The 21,469-nt window shown below is 28.8% G+C and overlaps 1 protein-coding gene across 1 annotated transcript; it reads right to left on the bottom strand.

The window, feature by feature from the left end:
- Positions 1–11,170: 11,170 nt before the first annotated feature.
- Positions 11,171–20,514, bottom strand: LOC105621636 (HEAT repeat-containing protein 1). Its single transcript, XM_012203103.1, has 9 exons — positions 20,373–20,514; positions 19,071–19,365; positions 18,213–18,576; positions 14,463–17,741; positions 13,622–14,299; positions 13,077–13,394; positions 12,535–12,977; positions 11,712–12,162; positions 11,171–11,341 (listed from the first exon to the last, which is right to left on the bottom strand). Exons 1-9 carry the CDS (start codon positions 20,512–20,514, stop codon positions 11,171–11,173), a joined length of 6,141 nt encoding a protein of 2,046 aa, XP_012058493.1.
- Between the last annotated feature and the right edge of the window lie 955 nt (positions 20,515–21,469).

Genomic DNA, 21,469 nt, shown 5'->3' with positions numbered 1-21,469 from the left:
CGTTCAATTATTTTAAACTTCTACATGTTCAGAATAATGATTTTTCAGTGACCTATACTTTGATTATTCAGTAATTCTAATGACAGTACATGATTTAATACAATGATTCTCTCAAAAAAATTATTTCGAGATCTTGCCTTAACTGGCCAAATCATTTCGACATTTTATCTTCACTGATCGCCGGATCATTTCGATGATCCGAAAATGGAAATAATCCGGTCAGTGAAGGCAAGACATCGAAATGAAATCATTTTTGAAAAAAAAACCGTGTCAGGGTATTATGAGCCTTGGGCTGCGTTCCATAATGTGCATAATATATAATATATATTTTATACTTGTTTGACTCGGCGAACGACAAGGATAAAATGATACATCATGCGTGAAATGGAATGCAACCTTAGACAGAAGAATAAAACGACACACTAATCGGTGATAGGTCCATCTTATTAAATCCTTCTCCTTTTTGTACCCCGGTCTCTCTCTTACCTGTATGAAAGTAATAAGAAAAGCTAAGACTGTACTGTACATCTGAAAAAATATAATTTCATTACTTAATAAAAATGTTTGTGTTAAATTATGTATAAAACTAAAAGAAAATTTTTGTATATAATATAACCATGAAAGGTAAACAAATAATTGAGAAATGAATCCAATATAATGTTGCCATTTAGATATTTATGTAATTTGCAGGATTAAATGTAGAAGTGTTTGTTCTACTATATATATATATATATATATATACACGTTTATTATACGTTTACAATTTCATTTAATATAGAACATACCTGACAAACGAAATTATATCCATAGTTGAAATATCCCACTCCAAATTTTACTTTCTTGAGTTTTATTTGCAATATAAATTGTAAAATCTAATTGAAATTAAATAATTGAATGAAACATTAGATATATACTTTCATGAGTTCAGATACACGCATAAACTCTATTAACGATAATGTAAAAAATTGAGTTATTGTTAAATAAAATATCAAATGTGCTACATTGATAGGTTGTTCAAAGAAGCAATCTATTTCTTAATTAAATAACATTTTGTTATTTTTAACTTCAATATGTGTGAAAATCCATTCATTTTTTAATTTCAGAGTAGAGTAAATAGTGTTCGTATTAATAATTTAATTTTAGTCAAATTTAATATAAATAATATAGGAAATCTCATTTGTCTAATTTCGTATATTATTTTAATTTCGAGAATCCATAACTAGTAATTCTTATTAAATTTAATATATTCTCTTGAATTAAACCATTTAACTGCATTATTTTAAGTTAACGGCATATTGAAAAAATCAATGGCAATCTATAGAAATGATTGAAAATATCTCAAATCGGATACAATTCAACATTATGAATTTAATAGAAGATATATTCTTTTATATATTTTAGATTGTATGCATAGCATTAATTGCAAATGTTTTATAAAATGTTTTCAATTTTATACACTAAAATGCATATTGTTTATTTTGTAGGACAATGATAATCATTGATAATAAATTACAAATATTCGCTTTTGCGTAAAAAAAAGTTTTATAAAACTTTCTAGCTTATAACTTTCTACTGTAGCGTTAGCATATACGAATAAGTATCCTAATATCTTAACGCGACGCTTAGATAACACAGTTGTTGTTTTAATTATAACGGAACAAAAACGGACGCTTGACAAATTACATAACAAAAAAGAATAACATAATTGCTGTTTTATAATGTCCCAACTTTTTTACATAATCATTCTATGAAATTTGTGCATATGTCCGAACTTTTATGAGCGATAGTAAAATTACTCATAAAACAATTAAAATTCTATATAAAATTTTGTTGTGATTATTTACCAATTCACGTAACTCATCATCGAGGTTATAATTAAACAATTTGTGAAGAATTGTTTCTCTCTCGTTTATCTGAAATTGTTTTTATTTAGGGTCTTTCAATAGGGACGCTCGAAATTTGTTAGATCATAGTAGCCATGTTGTTAAAGTGATATCTATCAAATTTGTTGTGAATTGTTTAGTAGTGTATGGCAAATTATGTGTGGGCATGGAAGGTCATAGTGTTGAGCAACGTGTGCAAATCATAAAATTTTATTATCAAAATCAGTGCTCTGTTCGAGAAACGTTCCGCGCATTACGTGATTTTTATCCTCGCCATAATCATCCTGCCGAGTCGACTATTCAATGTTTGGTGGCCAAATTCGAGTCAACCGATTTGATAAATAATCAGCCAATACCAGTACGCCGAAACGCAAGATCTACTAAAAACATCGCTGCTGTGCGTGAGAGTGTACGAGAAAACCCGAGGCGGTCAATCGTCGTTCACAAGAACTTGGCCTTTCTGCGACTTCAACTTGGCGAATTTTGCGTCGGGACGTATAATTATAGATATGTCAATAATTTTATAAGCATTTTTATATGTACTTAATAAATAATGTAATTAATAAGAAATTATTTAATATATCTATTTATTTGAAACATACTTATATTACAACAAATATTACAGTAAGTTATTCGAACTTAGTATAATTATTTGGTAATCAATTCATATGTAGTTGTACTTATTTAATGTACTGTTTTTACTTATTTTTTACATAACGACCTTATATTTATAAACTTTAATTGATTTTAAAGAAAACACAAAATACTTGATGCATTTCGTTTTATAACTTTAATTTTCTTAAATTATTATTCACTTGTATATATCGATCTTCAAATAAATGAAAATTATCTATCTTAATGAATCAGTCTTTATAAGTATTTCTGAAAATACAAGAGAAGCCGTCATAATATATTATACAATATATATAATATAATATTACATAATTAAATAAGATTTATAAAACTAAAAAAAAGTTTAAATATCGTATGTCCAGCTAATTTAGAAATTACCAATGTAATAATTAATATACAAAATACAATTGTATATAATACAATTATTTTCGACTACAGACATCAGGGTTTAGTCTGCAAGATTCAAAGAAATCATAAACTTTAAATTTCTGTATAAGTATTAAAACTATTAATGGAATAGTCCATTTTGTCCATTTGTTCCGATGATCTTGAAGTGCTTGGCGGGGATCTGTATTCATATAAAATGTGACTTTAAAAATAGAAAAAGTAATAGAATGTTATTAGTAGTGATAGAATGTTATTTAATATTACAATTATATTACTGGATTAATAAGCAAAACATGTTTTTTAACAATTTTTTAATGAATTTAAATGTAGTTTAGTAAAATTTTGTCAATATTAATAAATTATAAATTTAATATTTTATATTTAAATTTTATATTTGTGATTTATTAATGTATTGCGTATATAAAATTATATTTATAGTTGTTAATTGTATTTATAGTTATTGTATTGTTATTTATTGTTGGGAAACTATTATGCTATGTCAGATAAATAACGTTCAGCTCTAATTCAATCGTAAATGCACAAATGTAAAAAATTTATTTTGTAAAATAAAAATGTAAAATTGAAAAAAATAAAAAAGAAAAAAGCGTATAGAATATTCAATTTGATGCACTTTTATCATATGTAATATACAATGCATTTGATGATCAATTGTAAAGGAAACACATAATTTAAAAAAAATACGTAGGCAAAATGGATAATTTTTTAAATAAGCAATTGTGTATTTTTCTTTACATCGATCGATCATCTTATTATTCTGTTCCTAAAAATAGAAAACTATACTTTAATAATATTGATTGTTTTTGCAAGTGAAGATTGTCAAGGTCGCCTTCATTTTTTTTTCATAGAATTATATAACTTTTTTGTAAATAAGGCCTCCATTTTTTTTTATGGAATTATATAATTTTTTACACAATATGATTCTTTTAATTATTCTGTATATAAAAACATTAAAGGATATCGAAAAATCAATAGTTTATTAGATGTTTTGTATTTTATTCTGACAAATTTGACATAAAAAACCTAGAACATATTTATTTTTTGTAATTGTATTAATATTTTTTGTATTGTCTTAATATTTTTATGTATAAAATAATAAGATAAATCAATTGATGTAAAGAAAATACATTGCTTTTTAAGTATGCAAATATAAAATATATAAATTACATAATTTATTTTTAAATCATCTATATATTTTTTCTTTACATTAGTTGATAGCTAATGCTCATGCTAACATGAGCATTATGAAATTAAGTTTCAAATACTCTACCTTAATCAGAAAAATAATTGTCAAAGCGTAAGAGCAGGAAAAATATAATAATTTAATTTTTCAACCCTAATGATTACTCTGTAGGTTACTCTCTAAATTCTTTGGAGCAGAATCTCACTTTGAAAGAATGAAAAACCTATCTTCAAAAAATGTGGCTCAATTTTCAATCCTTAAATAGTGAGATTTTGTTCTTCAGAGTAATATTCATTCTAAAAATTTTAGAAAATATTTGAAAAAGCGATGTTTATATAATTCATAAGATTTATTTTCAGTTATTGTGTGATAAATGTAAAGCGAATAATTACTCCTTAAAAACTCTTGTTTCTTCTGTGTTTTCAGATGAAGCTGTAGAATCTTCTTCAGGTTTCATTCTGATTATAATTATATTCTTGTTCATACTATCGTTCATATCCGTTTGCCTTGCAATGATTTTCCTATATTTATATGAAAAGATATGAAGATCATCTCCACTATTTTAAATAGAATAGACTTACATAAATTTTTCATAATATGATTCCTCTAATTATTCTGGATACAAAAGTACTTAAAATATCAAAAAATCAATAGTTTACGAGATATTTTATATTTTATTTTAGTAGATATATAAAATATAAAACATTTAGCATAAACTATTCATTTTTTTATAACCGTACCTTAATATTTTTATACATAGAGTAATAAAAATTAATCAAATGAATAAAGAAAACACATTGTTGCTTTTCGAAACAAAATATGTAAGAAATTGCATATAAGAAATATGTAAGAAATTTTTTTAAGATCAATTGTGTTTTCTTTGCATCGATTGATGAATATAATTCATGTTAACACTCAATTGATAAATCTCAAATACCTAACTCTAATCAAAAAACGATCATCAAAATGGAAGAGAAAAAATATAACGATTTATTTTCAACGCAATCCTAATTTTGTGATTACTCTGTAGATTATATATACGCGGTATCCAGAAAGTAAGTTTCGTTTTTAAATTTCACCGCCGCAGCGATGCGATGATGCGCATGAATGATGAACTTGTTGATTTGTTGGTTGATGCAATTTTCAATTATTGGTTTAATGCATACGCCTAGTATGTGTTTTAATGTTTAAACAAATAGGAAAGGACACAACACCCGGTGTCCCAGTATAATAAGTGCATCATCAACAACGACGATCTGTGTAGAAAAATAGTGTAAGGTATGTACTTTAAAATTATAAAAATTTTCTGCAAGTATACATATATTTGTTTTCTTTTAAGCCATCGGAACTTACTTTTTGGATAACCTCGTATGTATTGAAAAAGGCAATGCTTACTTCATAAGACTCATTTATATATATTGATAAATGCAAAACAAATAATTACTTGCTAAGAGAACATTCTATTTCTTCTGTGTTTCCGTTCAAATTATTAGATGAAGTTGCTAAGTCTTCTTGAGATTTTACTTTTTTTGTAGCCGTATCCTTGTTTGTATCGTTGCTCATATCATCCGCAAACTTTGCAGCGATTTCCCTATATTTATGGAATGATTAAAGAAATGTGACGGGGAAATGTAAATTAGTTTTAATTCATGCATATTACTCTGTTAAGCGAAAACTGTCGTTTTTGGAAAAACTATTTATACAGTTTAGACGGCTATTTTTAAAGTCACTTTAAAAAATTTCTTTCAAAATAAAAACACTCAGAATATTGATATTTTATATATGTATCTTTGTATTTATTATTAAAAAAAATAATTTATTATGTCTTAGGAATATAATAGAAAATATATTATTTATTAAATACAAGATTTTAGAAAAAAAATCTTTTAATTGTATCTCAAGATTTAATTTGCACAAGCTATTATTTGAAATTTAATTTTAACAATTCAAAATTTAATTTAAACAATCCAAAATTTAATTTCATGTTCATAGATGTAAATTATATATATAATGATTGTGAAGTTTGAAACAGATCAGAAATGAAACAAAATTTAATTATAAATAGAATATTGAAAATGTATCGTACCATTTGTAATTTCTAAATTAATCACACTAGTAAACTAATTAATTTCGTGTGTAAAATTTAGTTGAAATGAATAAAAGTTAAAATAAAATTTTATATTTTTACTTAACAGTGCTTTTGTATAATGGAATAATTTCAATAATAAATTTTGTTTCCTATTGACAATTGTGCCTAATAAGGTGTTACTGTCATTATAATTTTAGATATCAAGTATTTTTTCTGTGCAGGTATATGCGTACACATGTATACATATACAGGATGTTGTATTTTTTAAACGATCATCCCTCTAAAATTTTCTTTGTTTGCAATTAAAAAAAAAACCTTTGAGATAAAATTTATATGGTTTGAAGAGGGACATAAGATGATGTCATTGGTTTGACTTCGGAAAATTGTTTGAAGGTCACGTGAAAGTCACTATCAATTTCTTAAATGAAACCCCATATATTTCATTACATTATTCTTATACGTTACTTTGAGGGCTTTTCTAAACACTATGATAAAGTCTTTCTTCAATCAATACTTTTCGAGTTATAATCCTGATGAAAATTTTTCTCAGAACTTTTCATATAATTTTTCAGAATTTCTATATAATTTTATTATATTAATTTTCTCACATTTTTTTATACGAATTGGAACATTTCTCAGAAAATCTATATCTTTTCTCAGGATTTTTCATATATGTTAATTATAAAATATTAGATTTCTAAGATTTTTTTATAAATATAATTTCTGAAATATTATAAAATCTAAAAAATATTTTTTTTAAATTATGGGATAAGAAATTTCAGAATATTTTAGAATTCATTCTTGTATGAAGAATTCTGAAAGCTGTAAACTTTCTGTTTTGAAACTTTCTGAGTATTTTTGAAAAATGTTCTAATTTATATAAAAATTATGAGAAAAATTTTCACAGGAAAGGCTTGAAAGTTATAGTATGGCCGGCATTAGCATTACTTACAAAAAAAATTTAATAATAAAAATTTTAATCATTATCAGGTGTTAGACAAGATTTTGTTACTCACATCTTATGTCACTAACACTCGCTAATGATTAAAATTTCATTTTAATGATAAAAATTAAGATTTTTTTTTATAAATTAGAGTACAAAATGTCACTGGCCAGAAACTTTTGCACTCCACTGTATGTGCCTTTTTATATCATATTTGCGAAAATCAATTTAATGCTTATGTTGATAAGTGCATTGTTAAATATATATACATTTTTCTTAGCTATTGATTATTCTGTTACTATCAATTTTACATTCTTCAGTATTTCATTCAATTTTTGAATATACTGTGTGAGAACTTACCTATGAATGCGTTTTAAGTGTAAATTTAAACACCTGGTTGTTGATACTATGTTATATGTTTTATTACAAATGTTGCATATAGCAGTCATATTGTTTCCTGGTGTGAAATAATCCCATATCCAACTAATTTTACGATCTTCCTTCTCCTTTTCTGTTAATTTGTCTGGATGGACCAACCTCAAGTGGCAAGGTAATTCAGGTACATACTTATAACTAAATACTTCAGAACAATGATTGCATTTTGCTTTATTTGTGATTAATTTTGTGTAATTTTTACGTATCCAACGTCGAACTGGAATCCGTTCATCATCTTCTTCTTCCTCCTCTGTCATTATAAAAAAAATATTGCTTAAAAATGATTTAATTAGCAAATAATTCAGCTGTATTAATCGATTGCTTATATTAAATTTATATGTTTACATACGAGAATTAGAAGACGAAAGTCAACTATGCATGTAGCAAAAATTAATATCATTTTATAATTACTAATTTAAATTAAAAAAAAAACTTGTTATGATTGTTATGATTGTTATTAACGTAAAATAATAAATTATAATAAATTTATCTTTTTCTTTTCTGAAAACAAAACTATCAACGTTTGAATATATTTTAAATATAAGATTATGTAATAGATTATACATATTTATGTATTTTTATATATTTTATATATTTTTATATAATTTTATATACTTAAATATTGTTATACGTGAAAAATTTTTTACCGGGTAAATAATTTAGTTTATTGCACTCCTTTTGTTTTTTCCCATATGCTAAGCATTTGTTTGGGTCATGTTTTGTATTACATACACTGCAGTTGATTTTTTGTGTCGCCTTCTTGCCTCTGATTCTATTGGACTTCTGTGTTACCTTTTTTCTTAGACCATATTTCTTTAGTTTGCCTTGTACATTTCTTTCTCGAGTCTCAGCGGCTCTGCAGTAATTAATTGCCTTTTGCAAATTAAGATCTTCCATTTTTAGAAATTTATCCTGTAGTGTTTTGTCTCTTATTCCAAACACAATTTTATCTCGAATCATTCTGTTAGTCATTATACCAAATTCACACATTTGACTCAGCTTTTTTATATCTGTTAAAAAGTTGTCAAATGTTTCATCTTCTTGTTGTATTCTACTAAAAAACTTAAATGTTTCATGGACAACATTTTTCTTAGGATTGCAATGCTCTTCGAAACATTGCAACACTTTTGCCAAGTCCTTCTTCTCTGCTTCTCGAAGATTAAATTTATTGAATAATTCAATACCATCTTTGCCGACAATATTTAATAATATAGCAATTTTAACTTCATCCGATTTTATAATATTGTTTGTTACTTTTAAAAATATATCGAAACTTTGCCTAACCTTGTGCCAGTTCTCATTAAGATTTCCATTTGCACCTAATCCTTTTGGTAGTTTGCAAAGTAGTTTCATTTTACATTCGGTACTGTTTGTATTTTCCATTACTAACCTCTCTCAATGATTAATGAACTTATATTTTTTCTTCCTTTTATTATTATAGCCTATTACAATATAACTTTTAATACATACTTAACAACACTTCAAGACTACTATATTATGTATATTTATCGGAATACAATTATTTATACACATTGATAAGCTAGTAACAATATATAATATCCTTGAGAGAGTCATTTGTCTGCTCGTTAGTCTCGGTTAATCTTTAAGTGCGTTGGTACTGTTGGTTACTGCGTCCTATTTCACTCACGAACGTGGTGAAACATTTTATCTTTGTTGTTCACCGACATTAAAGAAGGATAAAATGATATATCATGCGCATTATGGGGCTCCACACAATAAAAGGAAGAGAATAAGAATGTCAACCTATCAGAAATTGTGTATTCTATAATACATGATTTCTGATAGGTTGAAATTCTTATGGTGCAGCCACAATAGAAGGAATAAAGAATTAGGAATAACGATACCAACTTATCAGAAACCATATATTCCAATGTATCCGATTTCTGATAGGTTGAAATCTTTAATCTTTATTTCTAATTCCTTATTCCTTCTATTGTAGCTGCACCTTTATTCTCTGTTGTCTGTTCTATTCCTTTTATTATGCGAAGCCCTTATATGTGAAACAGAATATGCCGTTCATCTAAATGTGTCATGAATGTGTTCCCACTTGCGCTTTCAATATGTATTAGTAGAATTTTCTTCTGATATTCGTAACCGCATTCCGTTATTCAAATTTACTCTACAAAAATTTGTAATACCAATGGAAAATTACTTTTTAAAAAATAACAAAAAGTTACAGTTATTCGTTACTGAGTAGAAAAATTAACAAGTTATCATTATTAATTACTGATTTTTAAAAAGTTACCGTTACTTTTCTGTTACTTTTTTGAAATCGACTAATCTTCTACCATAATTTCGTTACAAGTAACGAGTTACTTCCATTCCCTTGAATACCTATACATAGGATTACTGCCCTACTGAAAAAAGGTCATAAAGTTATATAACGAAATCATGTATAATTAAATTAGATAACGGATTGTTTCTAAATGAGTACGTATTTTTTAAAATCATATAATTTGAAAAATCATAAAATATAATGATGTGTTTTTTCTTCTATTTCTATCATTTAATTCCTTAAAATTTGATAATTACAAAAAACTTGAATAAATTATTAACGTGCTCTTTTTTTTTGCAATATCAATATTAAATAATCAATAAAAATGCTTAAAATAAATTGAAATAGTTAAATTTTTATTTTTATTTACATAAAATTGTTATGACAATTGTGTACGAAATAACAAAATAATTATAAATGTAGAAAATACCATGGAAAATATCAAAATTAAAAAATATAACAATAAACCTGAAAGACTGACACAATAAAGAAATTTTCTTTGTTTTTAATCCTTTAAATATTTACAAACTTACGATTTGAGAGAGATAGAGAGAGAGAGAGAGAGAGAGAGAGAGAGAATTTTTTTTAAATTGGGGGGGTATTGGAAGTCAGTTTGAAAGGAGAGCTTTGACTATGCTACTATAAAATGCTACTATAAAAATGTTGATCTATTTTTAATTTTTATCTACAATCTTGATCACAAAACGTATTATTTTTTTACATTATAGTACAGAATAATGAAAATATGCTTATGACGTAAAAAACGTAATAAGCTCAAGAATTACATGATCAATACACACATGTCGATATACACATACCTTGACCCAAAATATAAAAATTATTCTCAAAAGTTCTCGATATTTAAAATAATATTCATAGTATAATAACTAACTGAGAGCACAACACAGTTTTTATTAGCATATATAATATATAATACTTTGCGTTACATATAATTCTTCTTGAATTCAAATATACGAAATGTTTCAACTTAATTCAGACCATATTCAACAAATTACTGAAATAAATTAAATGAAATTGATAACGAACTCGTGATAAATATTAGGTATAATTTGTATAAGATTGCAGATAAATTAAAAATAAAACAACATAAAAGCCGAAGTTTTTGTTTCAAATCTGATTTCCAATAGATTAATTCCTAAACAAACTTATTAATCAAACATTCACGAATCTTTTAAAAGACTTTTAAAAAAATTTTTTTTGTTAAATTGATTTATTCAGATTTACTCTGTACACATTTACATATTTATTATATTAAGCTAAAACATATTCACATTAGAAATGTTTAAAAATATTTCTGCAAAGGTTCTCCTAAAATTTCTTCTAAAGTTCGAACAGCATTTTGCGCACACTTCTCTGTAGCTTCGTCTTCGTCTTCCAACATCTCCGCCAGGAATGGTACGGTTTCTGGCAATAATGGCATAAAATCCTCACCGAGTTTTCTTGCGATTTCCACCTAGATCGCAATAATTATTTAAATTAAAAGATAAACAAAGATAATTTAAATGAGAAATATAATTAAAAAACAACAGTTTAATTTCTATGTAAATTATAATCATATGTAGATATAAGCGATATAAACAGTTTTTAATAAAAAATAATTACCTTATTAAATTTTATTTGAATATATTGAATTTTTTATTCGTTTATAATAATTTATTATCTAAATTCTTTATGAATTAGCATAATTTATTTTAAATGGAGTTAAAAAAAAGATTTTAAACAAGTATATCTTACTAAATTTTAAAAATAAAAATAGAAACTTCCTTGCGTAATAACTTTTATATTATAAACATATAAATTAAATTCACCATATATGATCTTACCAATGCATTTAAAGCTGTGCTTCTGACGTAAGGCTTTGCATGTCTCGTCTTCAGTAACGTTTGATAGACCAGTTGTTTGTGCAATGAATCGTCGGAAATGGCGCTAGCAAAAGAAGCTATGCAAGGTACAATGAGCTGACTAGCTCGAATCTCATATTCTTCTCTCGTTCCCATTGTGTTTTCCACCTGATCTACTATCGGTTGCATGAGAATCTCATATCGGTTCTCAACGACGACGTTATGCACATCATAACTGAATACCCGATAAAGTGTCAACAGAATTGCCTCTACTAGCTCAATTTTGCTGGATTCATCGGGAAGCGTCAATTCTTGCGGAGTATCCGTTACGAACATGTTGTTGCTGCTCAGTAACGATGCCGCATGCTTCAAAAAAAGTCCAGTGAATAGAACGAACAGGGACTTCAAGCATTCTGCTATATTTGCCGATAATCTAAACAGAGAATTAAAAATCGCACAGTTGATAAGAATTGATGGATATAAGATGTACTATTTTTCGTTAATTTACTATGTTAATAAATTAAAATAAATTTCCAAATTATCGTATTAAAGAAAAACCGTATATATTTTAAAGCATTTCAAGCTACTTGTAAGCTATTGATCTATAAAATTAAATTTATATTTATTTCAATTACGTAAAACCCATTTAATCTTACTATTGATAAAAGATAATATATAATAAACGATATAACTATTGATTAATTAAATGTTTGATATCACGCGATTAGTAGGAATGTATAATTGCTTTGAAAAAGATCTATAATTTAGTACGATTTAATTTTTATTGATTTTATATTGTTGATACCTGTAGAATGTTATACTCCGTTGTTTGTGCTGTGTATCATTCGCTGCCCATCCATAAAGTTTATCATAGAATGGTCTAAACGTTACTTCGCTCAATTTCAAGAGTAATGCTACCAATGCTTTACTAGCGCTTTCCTCAACCGCGACGATGCTTTTTAATGTAATTTGTTGGTCGTTTTCCATATTATCTTCGATTTTTTCACGGAATTGAAGAACTTGGAGGAAGAAATTGGCGAGATTGTCGACTTCTACCTTCAGTTCTGTTGGAGGCACACTGTCAAAGGATTCTGCTAGCACGTTCATCAAGGATGGTATACATATATAAGATTTTGTGTCTAATAATAATTGATAAGTTCCATTAACAGCTGGCAGCAGCACTCGCAGAGGTATGCAACTGGATAATTTCTGCGTTGTTGCCTTCAGACGCGAAATAACGATACTAGCCTATCAAAAAACAATTAAGTTCAATTAAGCTTCAAAAAAACCAACGAAATTTCTGCAATAGATATCATAATCTTGGTAGACAAAACATTAAATGAATACCTTAGGATGATCTGTGTTGGTATACTGAGAATTAAGCATTGTCAATTCGTACAAAAGTTGATCTAAGTAGAGTGACAGGAAATTTCCCAAAGATTCCACTATCTTTTGTAATGCACTCACGATGCTGATGACTATAACATCCGGCACATTTTGATAGCAATGAGTTTTTAGCAACTTCAAAATTGCAGGCACAAATTTATTCAGCGAATACAGAGCATGGGTTCGCATTGAACTACATAATTCTGCTACACACAACGCTGCATTGGCTAATACTGGACCATTTTTGGATTCCAACAATTCCGTTGTTATATCCAAAATCTGTGAATAATCATTAGTATATAATGTTATAAATAATAATTATATAATTATAGTATTATAATTATTATATTATAGTATAAAAGAAGCATTATAAATAATTATACTGAACTTAATAATATTAATTTTTCTGAAGAAGATTATTAAATAATCAAATATTTTCTTAGAAATATTATGTAAAATATTAAATAAAAATTTATTATTCAAATTTATTATTCAAATATACGTACTGGTCTAAAAACAGCAGGACGATCAATGGCCAATAATTTCGTCAGTAGTTTCAAAGATATCAATACAGTCTGTTGTACGATTTCTTGTTCTTGGTTTTCAACCTTTACTTCAACTTTGAAGAAGTCTGTTAAAGGTTTAATCAAACTCAGAAGTTCTTCGTGAGTATCTTCACTAAATTTCTTCTGAAGCAGTCTTGCGTTTAACAATTCTAGAGCTTTCTTCTTTACTAATAGGACTTCATGTTTTAGGAGAGCCTTGATACTCTGAAGGAACAGAGTGTTTGGTAATAGATTGTTCACTAAATCCAACACATCGTACAAATGGTGTAGTAATACTTTCCAGTATTTGGCGCTTGGTCTGTTCTGATGCTGATCAGCGATCTTCGAGATGATCTGAATCAACATAATCAACTCGATCGCCAAATGATCGCAGTGCTTATTTATATTATCTGTCTCATCCTGGTTTAGCACAGCTACACGATTGATAAAATCCTCGGACGACAAAAGATTACTGAGAAATTGCACAGCCGTTATCTTATAATGCCGAAGGCTTTTTGGTGTGGACTTAGTCACGTCATAAATATTTTTGTATTGAAATTTCATTGCTTCCCTTCTGCCCTGTTCTTCTTCAATATCAGTTGGTAAAAGCTTGATGAATTGAACCACCTTTGTGCAAATCTGAAATGAAAATCAGGAAAGTTTTTTGTTATATCTCTATAATAAAAAAATAAAATTATCTTTTTGAAAAAAATCACATCACTAAAACAGTGTTAAAATTTTATATAAAAAATTCTCATAATCATGGCTAAATTCTAAATTGAAATGATTATCGAAAACTGACCTGAAGTAATCGATATGGCGGAAATTCTTGAGACACCTGAAGAGCAAAATCTAACCACTGTGTGGGATGTTCGACCTTCTGGCTTGCTATCTTCATAACGTAGCTCTCGAAAGTCAGCAGATAATACAAATGCAGATGATTGTCGAGAAGCTGCAACAACTTGACAAAGAGTGGCATCCGCCTGTGCTCGGGAATGTGAGGCAACGAGACAATAAAGGTCCTCAGCAATTCGCAAGCATGTGTCGCATTGTCAGTTGCGTTTATGATTGGTACCACCGTTTCCAGAGTCTTGGAGATGATTTGTATGGAATAAGCATCGTCTTGCCGCACCATCGTGCTGCCCATAAATGTGAAAATTGGCATGAGATTAAAAAGAGCATGATGGACATTCATATTCTTTAAAAATTCGACCAACACCAGCAATGCATGATGATGTGTCTGTGGATTGCGCGACGTTCTGATGCACTTGACAATAAGCGAAATTTGCAAGTCAGCGTCACGTATTGGCAATTTCTTCTTCATCATCCAAAAGATTGTTGAGAGAAGCAGCTGATTCGTATATTCGATTGGGCTCTGCTCCTCCAGACTCAGACAAACGTTTAGCAAATCAAACAGTACACCATAAAGCAGTTCCTCATTCTGAATGTTGTCGGCATGCTCTGCAAGCTCCAATAAGATAACACCGCGCTTCCACGCTCGACTGTGAATCATCGCCGAATGCGCCAACTGAGTTTGACTTTGTCGCTTTTTCCGCTTTCTTTCGCTTGACTTTATTTCCAAGCTCACCTCCTTTTGAATTTGATTGCTCGTCATGGCCTTTAATTCTGAAATTAAGATCGTCGCATCCACGTGCAACCGGCGAAGTGTCTTTCCCGCGACAGAAACTACATTGTTAATCTCGCAATCAATCATCACGTCCAAGATTTTAGACAGGATGCTCACTTTGACATCATGAGACATTGCATCAAAGAGTATATCAATTCGTTTTAGCACCATGATGCTCGGCGAAGTTCGATTACCATTTTCTAAAACTGCACAGGATTCGTGTACCTGAATGCATGTTGTGAAGAGCAACCAAACTTTGTCGTCCTTCAAGGCATCAATTGTGTTTATGGTAAAACGGTCCAATATATTTCGTAAAGCACTACCAGCCGGTCGATTTTTTGGATCTTCCATTAGCTTTTGTACAAGCTGAAGACCTATCGGAGCCAGTTGCTGGAGGATTTCAGTACTATTAACATTCACTAAAATATCAAGGAGTTGTGATCTTTGAGTCAGAGAAATTTTTGATTCTTCGTTTTGCTGTGTCACCATGTCAAATAATAATTTCTGAGTTTGTTGCAACTTCTTATATTCTTTTATTTGATGAGAAACATGTGGATCTGGAGAGAGGAAGAAGTAGAAGTTGAATGCAAGTTCATCAGGATCACTGCAGATTTCTGCACTTTTTGTCGCTAGTTTCTGCAGCAACACGAAGAATGGTTCCGTATTGAGACTAAAAGTCTGTGTTATCTTTTTTAAAATATCTATTGCCACTCTTCTGCATTCGTTGTTACGTCTTGCCAACGAAAGTAGCAAATTGGTAACAAAGTCTTGATCCTCAAATGCCCAGTGGACGGATTTACACTGATTTAATAGTAATAAAGAAATCTGTAAACAGTGATAGGATGTTTTTGTTTTTATGGGTTCTGCATAGAACTGCGCAAGAAAGCAGATAAGATCCTTCACTGTGGTAAAATGAAGCTGGAAGAAGATTTGTAGACATCTAGAATAGTGCTTTCGCCAACTTTTATTGTCCATGCCCTCAATGAACATCTCTAGAAGTCGCAGAATCAGATTGCTTCGTTCCGCGTTGTTATCGAAATCAAGTTTTGATTCGGACTTAATATTCAATCGCCTATGCACCATTTCGAGAACGTAAGTACCTGCTTGAAGCGGCAAAATTCCCTCAGATGTGAGCTTCAGAGCCATTTGAATGTTGTTGCCGGTAATATTGTTACAGTTGCGAAGTAGCTTAACGTGTGAATATGTCTTAATCATCTCCGTGGCTATTTCAATCACGTCCCGTGCAGTTTTAGCTGGCATTGAGCCTACGGGTACTCTGCAGACTGATCCTAATAGTATCATATTGAAAAATAAAGACGCCGCATCGCCGTGCGACATTTGTTGCCGCATGGAATTCAATATATTCTCTGTAGGCGGTAGCAACGCATGGTTTAATATATTGTGAAAAGCAGCAGAAGATATCGCTTCGGCATTCAAATTAGATTTATTAATGTCTTGCATCACGCTTTGCATATACATATTATTCTTAGCAAAATTTGAATTGAGAACTTCCATAGCAATTTCTACATCTACATCCGTAGCTGGAAATAAATATGGTAAAGCTGTGATAAAAACGCTAGTATCGTCACTTTCATCGCAAAGTTCTAACAGCGTCTTCAGAGCTGACTTAGCTAACACTTTCCTCGATGCTATGTGACACGTTGATAACAAAACCAGTAACTCATCTATCAGAGTATCTGTGGGTAACAAATTAATCAATTTCTTCGTAGGAAAAGATAGTAGAGTCTTTACAACGTTAATGTCGTCATCATAAAATCTTGCTTGAAGAGTACTCGTCATCATGTTGCGAAAACTTTCGGACACATTGATGTTGTTCTTAGCGAGAATTTCAAGAGCAATCACTCGTTGCGCAGCGCTGATGTGCGTCAGTTTGTTCAGAATCTCGACGGATTCGTGTGTGTCCTTAGTGCCAAAAGACCATGAAGTAAGGAAATGTAACGCTTGTTTAGATTTTTCATCAGATTCGCTCTGCTTCATCAATTTTTTTAGATATTTATCAAAATTCTCTGGGTAGCTGCGCTCAAAAGTCTGGTAAAATCTCACTAGAAAACTTTTTATTTCGCTACTTAAAACTTCATCTTTGAAGTCGCATGTTAATGTAGTTAAAATAGCGTCTGCTGTCTCATCATCGAGTCTAATGTGCTCCAGCATATTGCTGAGCATGTTTTGCACACTACTCTCGGAGATAAATTGGCAAGCGGCTCGAAGAAAATGTAGAATAAATCTCGAGACATTAGTACCCAACTGAATTGTTGCAACAATCGTCGTAACAAACCAAGGTAGCTCAGATAATTGAAGGATCAAACTTTGCGGTATAATAGTTAATTGAGATTGATAAAGATGGAGTAAAAAAATAGTAGCTTCCTGTTTCATGTGTGTATTCTTGAACGTCGTCAACAATAATTTCTCTATTGTGTCGTCATTCAATTTCGCCTATAAATTTAATATCAAAATATCAATACATAATTAAAACTTGGATATAATATTAAAAAAAACTTCAAATATTTATATATTATAATTTTAATTTACAAATATAAAATTGATTTATAATTATAGTATAGAAAAATATATAAAAAGTTGTATTTTTACAATGTATTACAAAATTGAAGTATTCATTTAATAAAAGATAAAAAAATTTGCATGCTTATTATCAATAAACATACAAAAGGATCTAAAACAAAATCAAAAATGTATGTACATAATTTGTGTATACTTGTACATTTGTATGTAATTGTTATATTCACTGTTAACTATATTGTCTCATACAGACTATCTTTTTATCTTTTATTTTATGATTCTCTTAGATTCTTATCTTACTTATCTCTACTGAATTTACTCATTTAAGTTTTAAGATAGAAATATTTGAAAAACAATAAAATATAATTAAAACAGAGCAAATTTAACCTTTGTTATCAGTTTTGCAATAATCATATAGCTGCTGGCAGCAAAATCAAGAATGGGACTTCTCAAGCCTTGAAGGAGAGTCGGTAATAAATAGTTTACTTCAATCTCAGTAATGGCTATTAGTTCAATCATTCCTAACACTGCCGTAGTGTAAAAGGAATACAAAGTGGTCAGACAAGATGCTTTGTCGGAATAAGTCTTCGTGGCAAATGTCACATGAGTACATAGCGTCTTCAGGAATCCTTTATCTGAGATCAAACGATTGATGAGAATTGCGGAAGATAAAGGTATACCGCGTTTTTGCATAGGCATTAACCAATGCCACTTATTGCTCTCATCTGACAGATCTATCAGTTGCAGGGCTCTTAAAAAATAATAAATTTTTAATCGATTTCTTAAAGATAGATACGTGTTAATAGAAATGTACATAAGAAAGTATTATAAGTTAAAAAAATAATTATTTCATTTAAATTTATTGTTTCTGATATTTTAATCATAATGAATTATTGTTCATATGTATATTAATTTTATTAAAAAGTTGATTGAAGAATATAAAGAAATACAAAATTAAATCATACTGAAATATAGATTATCAATTTACGTCAATAACCCATATTTATATGGAAATGTTTTTACAATTATAATATAATAATAAAATTTGATAGTTATATTCTTAATTTATATATAATTATGTTTCTTCTCTCTCTCTCTCTCTCTCTCTCTCTCTCTCTCTCTCAAATGATTGATAGATATGTTTAAAGTTTCACTGGACTACACTACAACTAGATGGAAAGTTGTAATGTAGTCTAGTGTAGACTAATAAAAGAACAAACTATCTAATAACTATCTAATACATACCTAACAAATATACGAGTTTCATGATACGGTAGAATCAAAAGAATAAATTGCTCTTTATTATAGTGATGAATATAATATCTAAATACAAGCCATTCCAGAGCTTTATGACAGGCATTTAATAAGAAGTATGGAGTCGATAATAATAGAAATTTTGCAATTTCTGCATCCAGTTGCTTATTTAATGTAATATTCTGGACAGCTCTCTCGAAGTTTACAGAACTCTGTGCAAATAGTGTGCCTTGAAATTCATCAAATACTGATGAAAGTTTCTGTAATTCCTCCAAACCACTCTGGCCTAAGAACAGATAAGAAAGTATGATCAGAAATAATACATTTTTTTTACAAATACAGCTTTGACAAAAAAATATTAAGATATTTGTATTTTTTTCATTGAATTGAAATTTTTTTGCATTGTCTATTGGTTTTATTGGTATTATATGTATATAAATTTAAAGTTCTTAAAACAAAGCATAATTTACAGCTAATACCATAAATCAATTTTTGCATTAATTTTAAATAATTAATAAAAAAACCTAATATGTTTAGCTAAGCTGTATACCTTTCTTACAATTTAGAAACACATTTCTCTTAAACTTAGTTAGAAAGTTATAAAGACAAAAAATAGATAGTAAGAGAAGAATAAGTTCTTACACACTGTTTCAACCAGCCTATTAAAAGAGATTCTTATGGTAAAAATACTTTCCATGATTTGATATATAATCCTATTTTTTTGACCAGGTTTGAATCTGGGCCTTCGGCGTAGAGAACAGACTCACATTTCTCTGCATCATGATCTTGATATTTGAAATATGTCAAATATTTTTATTGAATTCTTAATATTTTTAACAAATTAATTTTGTTGAAAATTGACATTCGATAAAATTTCCCAAAAGTCTAAACTTTGTCATAAATTTTCTCAAAAATGATCCAGTAAAAAAATCTAAGTTTATAAAGATTTGTATACTAACACTGCTCGTAGATATTGTTTTGGATTTTAAGCAATTTTTTAAATTCATCATTCACTTTACATATTGATTAAATTGATTCTTCCAAATCTGAAGATTTCGAAATAAATTGAAACTAAAGTACAAAGCTCATGTTTATTATAATACATAAATATATAATTGGAGTAACATAAAACGGAGCTATTAAAAAGATAAATTACTAAATAAAAATGAATATTATAAAATAAAATAATATAGTTACAAATTTTACTAAAATAATATAAAATTTAATTTAGATACTTAATATTAACATAAATATGACAGAAAGGAAATTAATACAAAAAAAGGAAAAACTAACCTATACTCAGCACAGTGTCCCTATCCAAATTCGCAGCCTCCTTTGGGTCAAACAGCAAGCTAGGACGTTTTTTATCCTGTAGCAGTAAATTTGTCTGTGGAGTTCTTAATTTTTTAAGTTGTGCTGCTAACGACGTTGCCATTGTTAATCTAAAAAACAAGCCGCAAGTATAGACAATTTCTAACCTAACTTCTAAAAGAATTGTTTTCAATACAATTTCTTTAGAATTAGGAACTTACGAAGTCTTCTTCTGTCACAACAAAATTTATAAAAAATTAAAATCAATTCAATATATAAAATTTTAAAAATAAAGTTGATACAATTTTATAAGATACGTCGCATCTTTCCATAACCACGTGCTTCTTGATTTCCTTGTCTGATCAACTCGGGAGCTCTGGCGGGAGTTGTGCTCCGGGCCAACCGGCAACTGCGGCTATCCATAGATCTGTTCGCGTTGCACGAAATCCCCAAATATTTTGCACTTAAAATGAGATGGATATATAAGATCTGTTTTTTATTATTGCACTCTGAACCGGTGCAATAAGTTAAAGTGAAAAAAATGTATATTATATACTGTGTACTAGTTCAGAAAATGTAGCAATAAAAAACAGACCTATATTTGGCTTTGAAAAGAAGCAAAAAGCGAATGCAAAAAATGCGAGCAACGCGAACAGATCTCATGCCGTTCATGGTGCTTCTACGCTTCCATCATAGATTTGTTTTTTTAGCTGAACTTTTCATCTTTCTTCCTCTTTTTTCTTCTCAGAGAAAAAAGGAAAAAAGATGAATTAATGCAAAAGTTCAACTAAAAAGAACAGACCTCATATAGTGCATCTCTTATGGTGGCAAGACTGGCAGGTAGAGTGCATGAGCGTCCCTAGAAACAAGTCTCTAGAATGAACCTATTTTTGATTGGCTTGTTAAAAAAATGACGGAATCAATCATATATTAGATAGCTAATTGAACACTTAAAAAAATTCAAAAAAGTAGATGTGATACGTGTCCATGCTAAATTATTTGTTAAATTGTTTTAAAAAATATAAATATAAATTATAATTTATGGATTATTTAAACATTTTAATAAATAAAAAATATAC

This window comes from Atta cephalotes, assembly GCF_000143395.1.
Source record: "Atta cephalotes unplaced genomic scaffold scaffold00035, whole genome shotgun sequence".
NCBI lineage: Eukaryota > Metazoa > Arthropoda > Insecta > Hymenoptera > Formicidae > Atta > Atta cephalotes.
The sequence above is the reverse complement of the archived record's forward strand: the minus strand, read 5'-3'. Positions and strand labels throughout refer to the sequence as shown.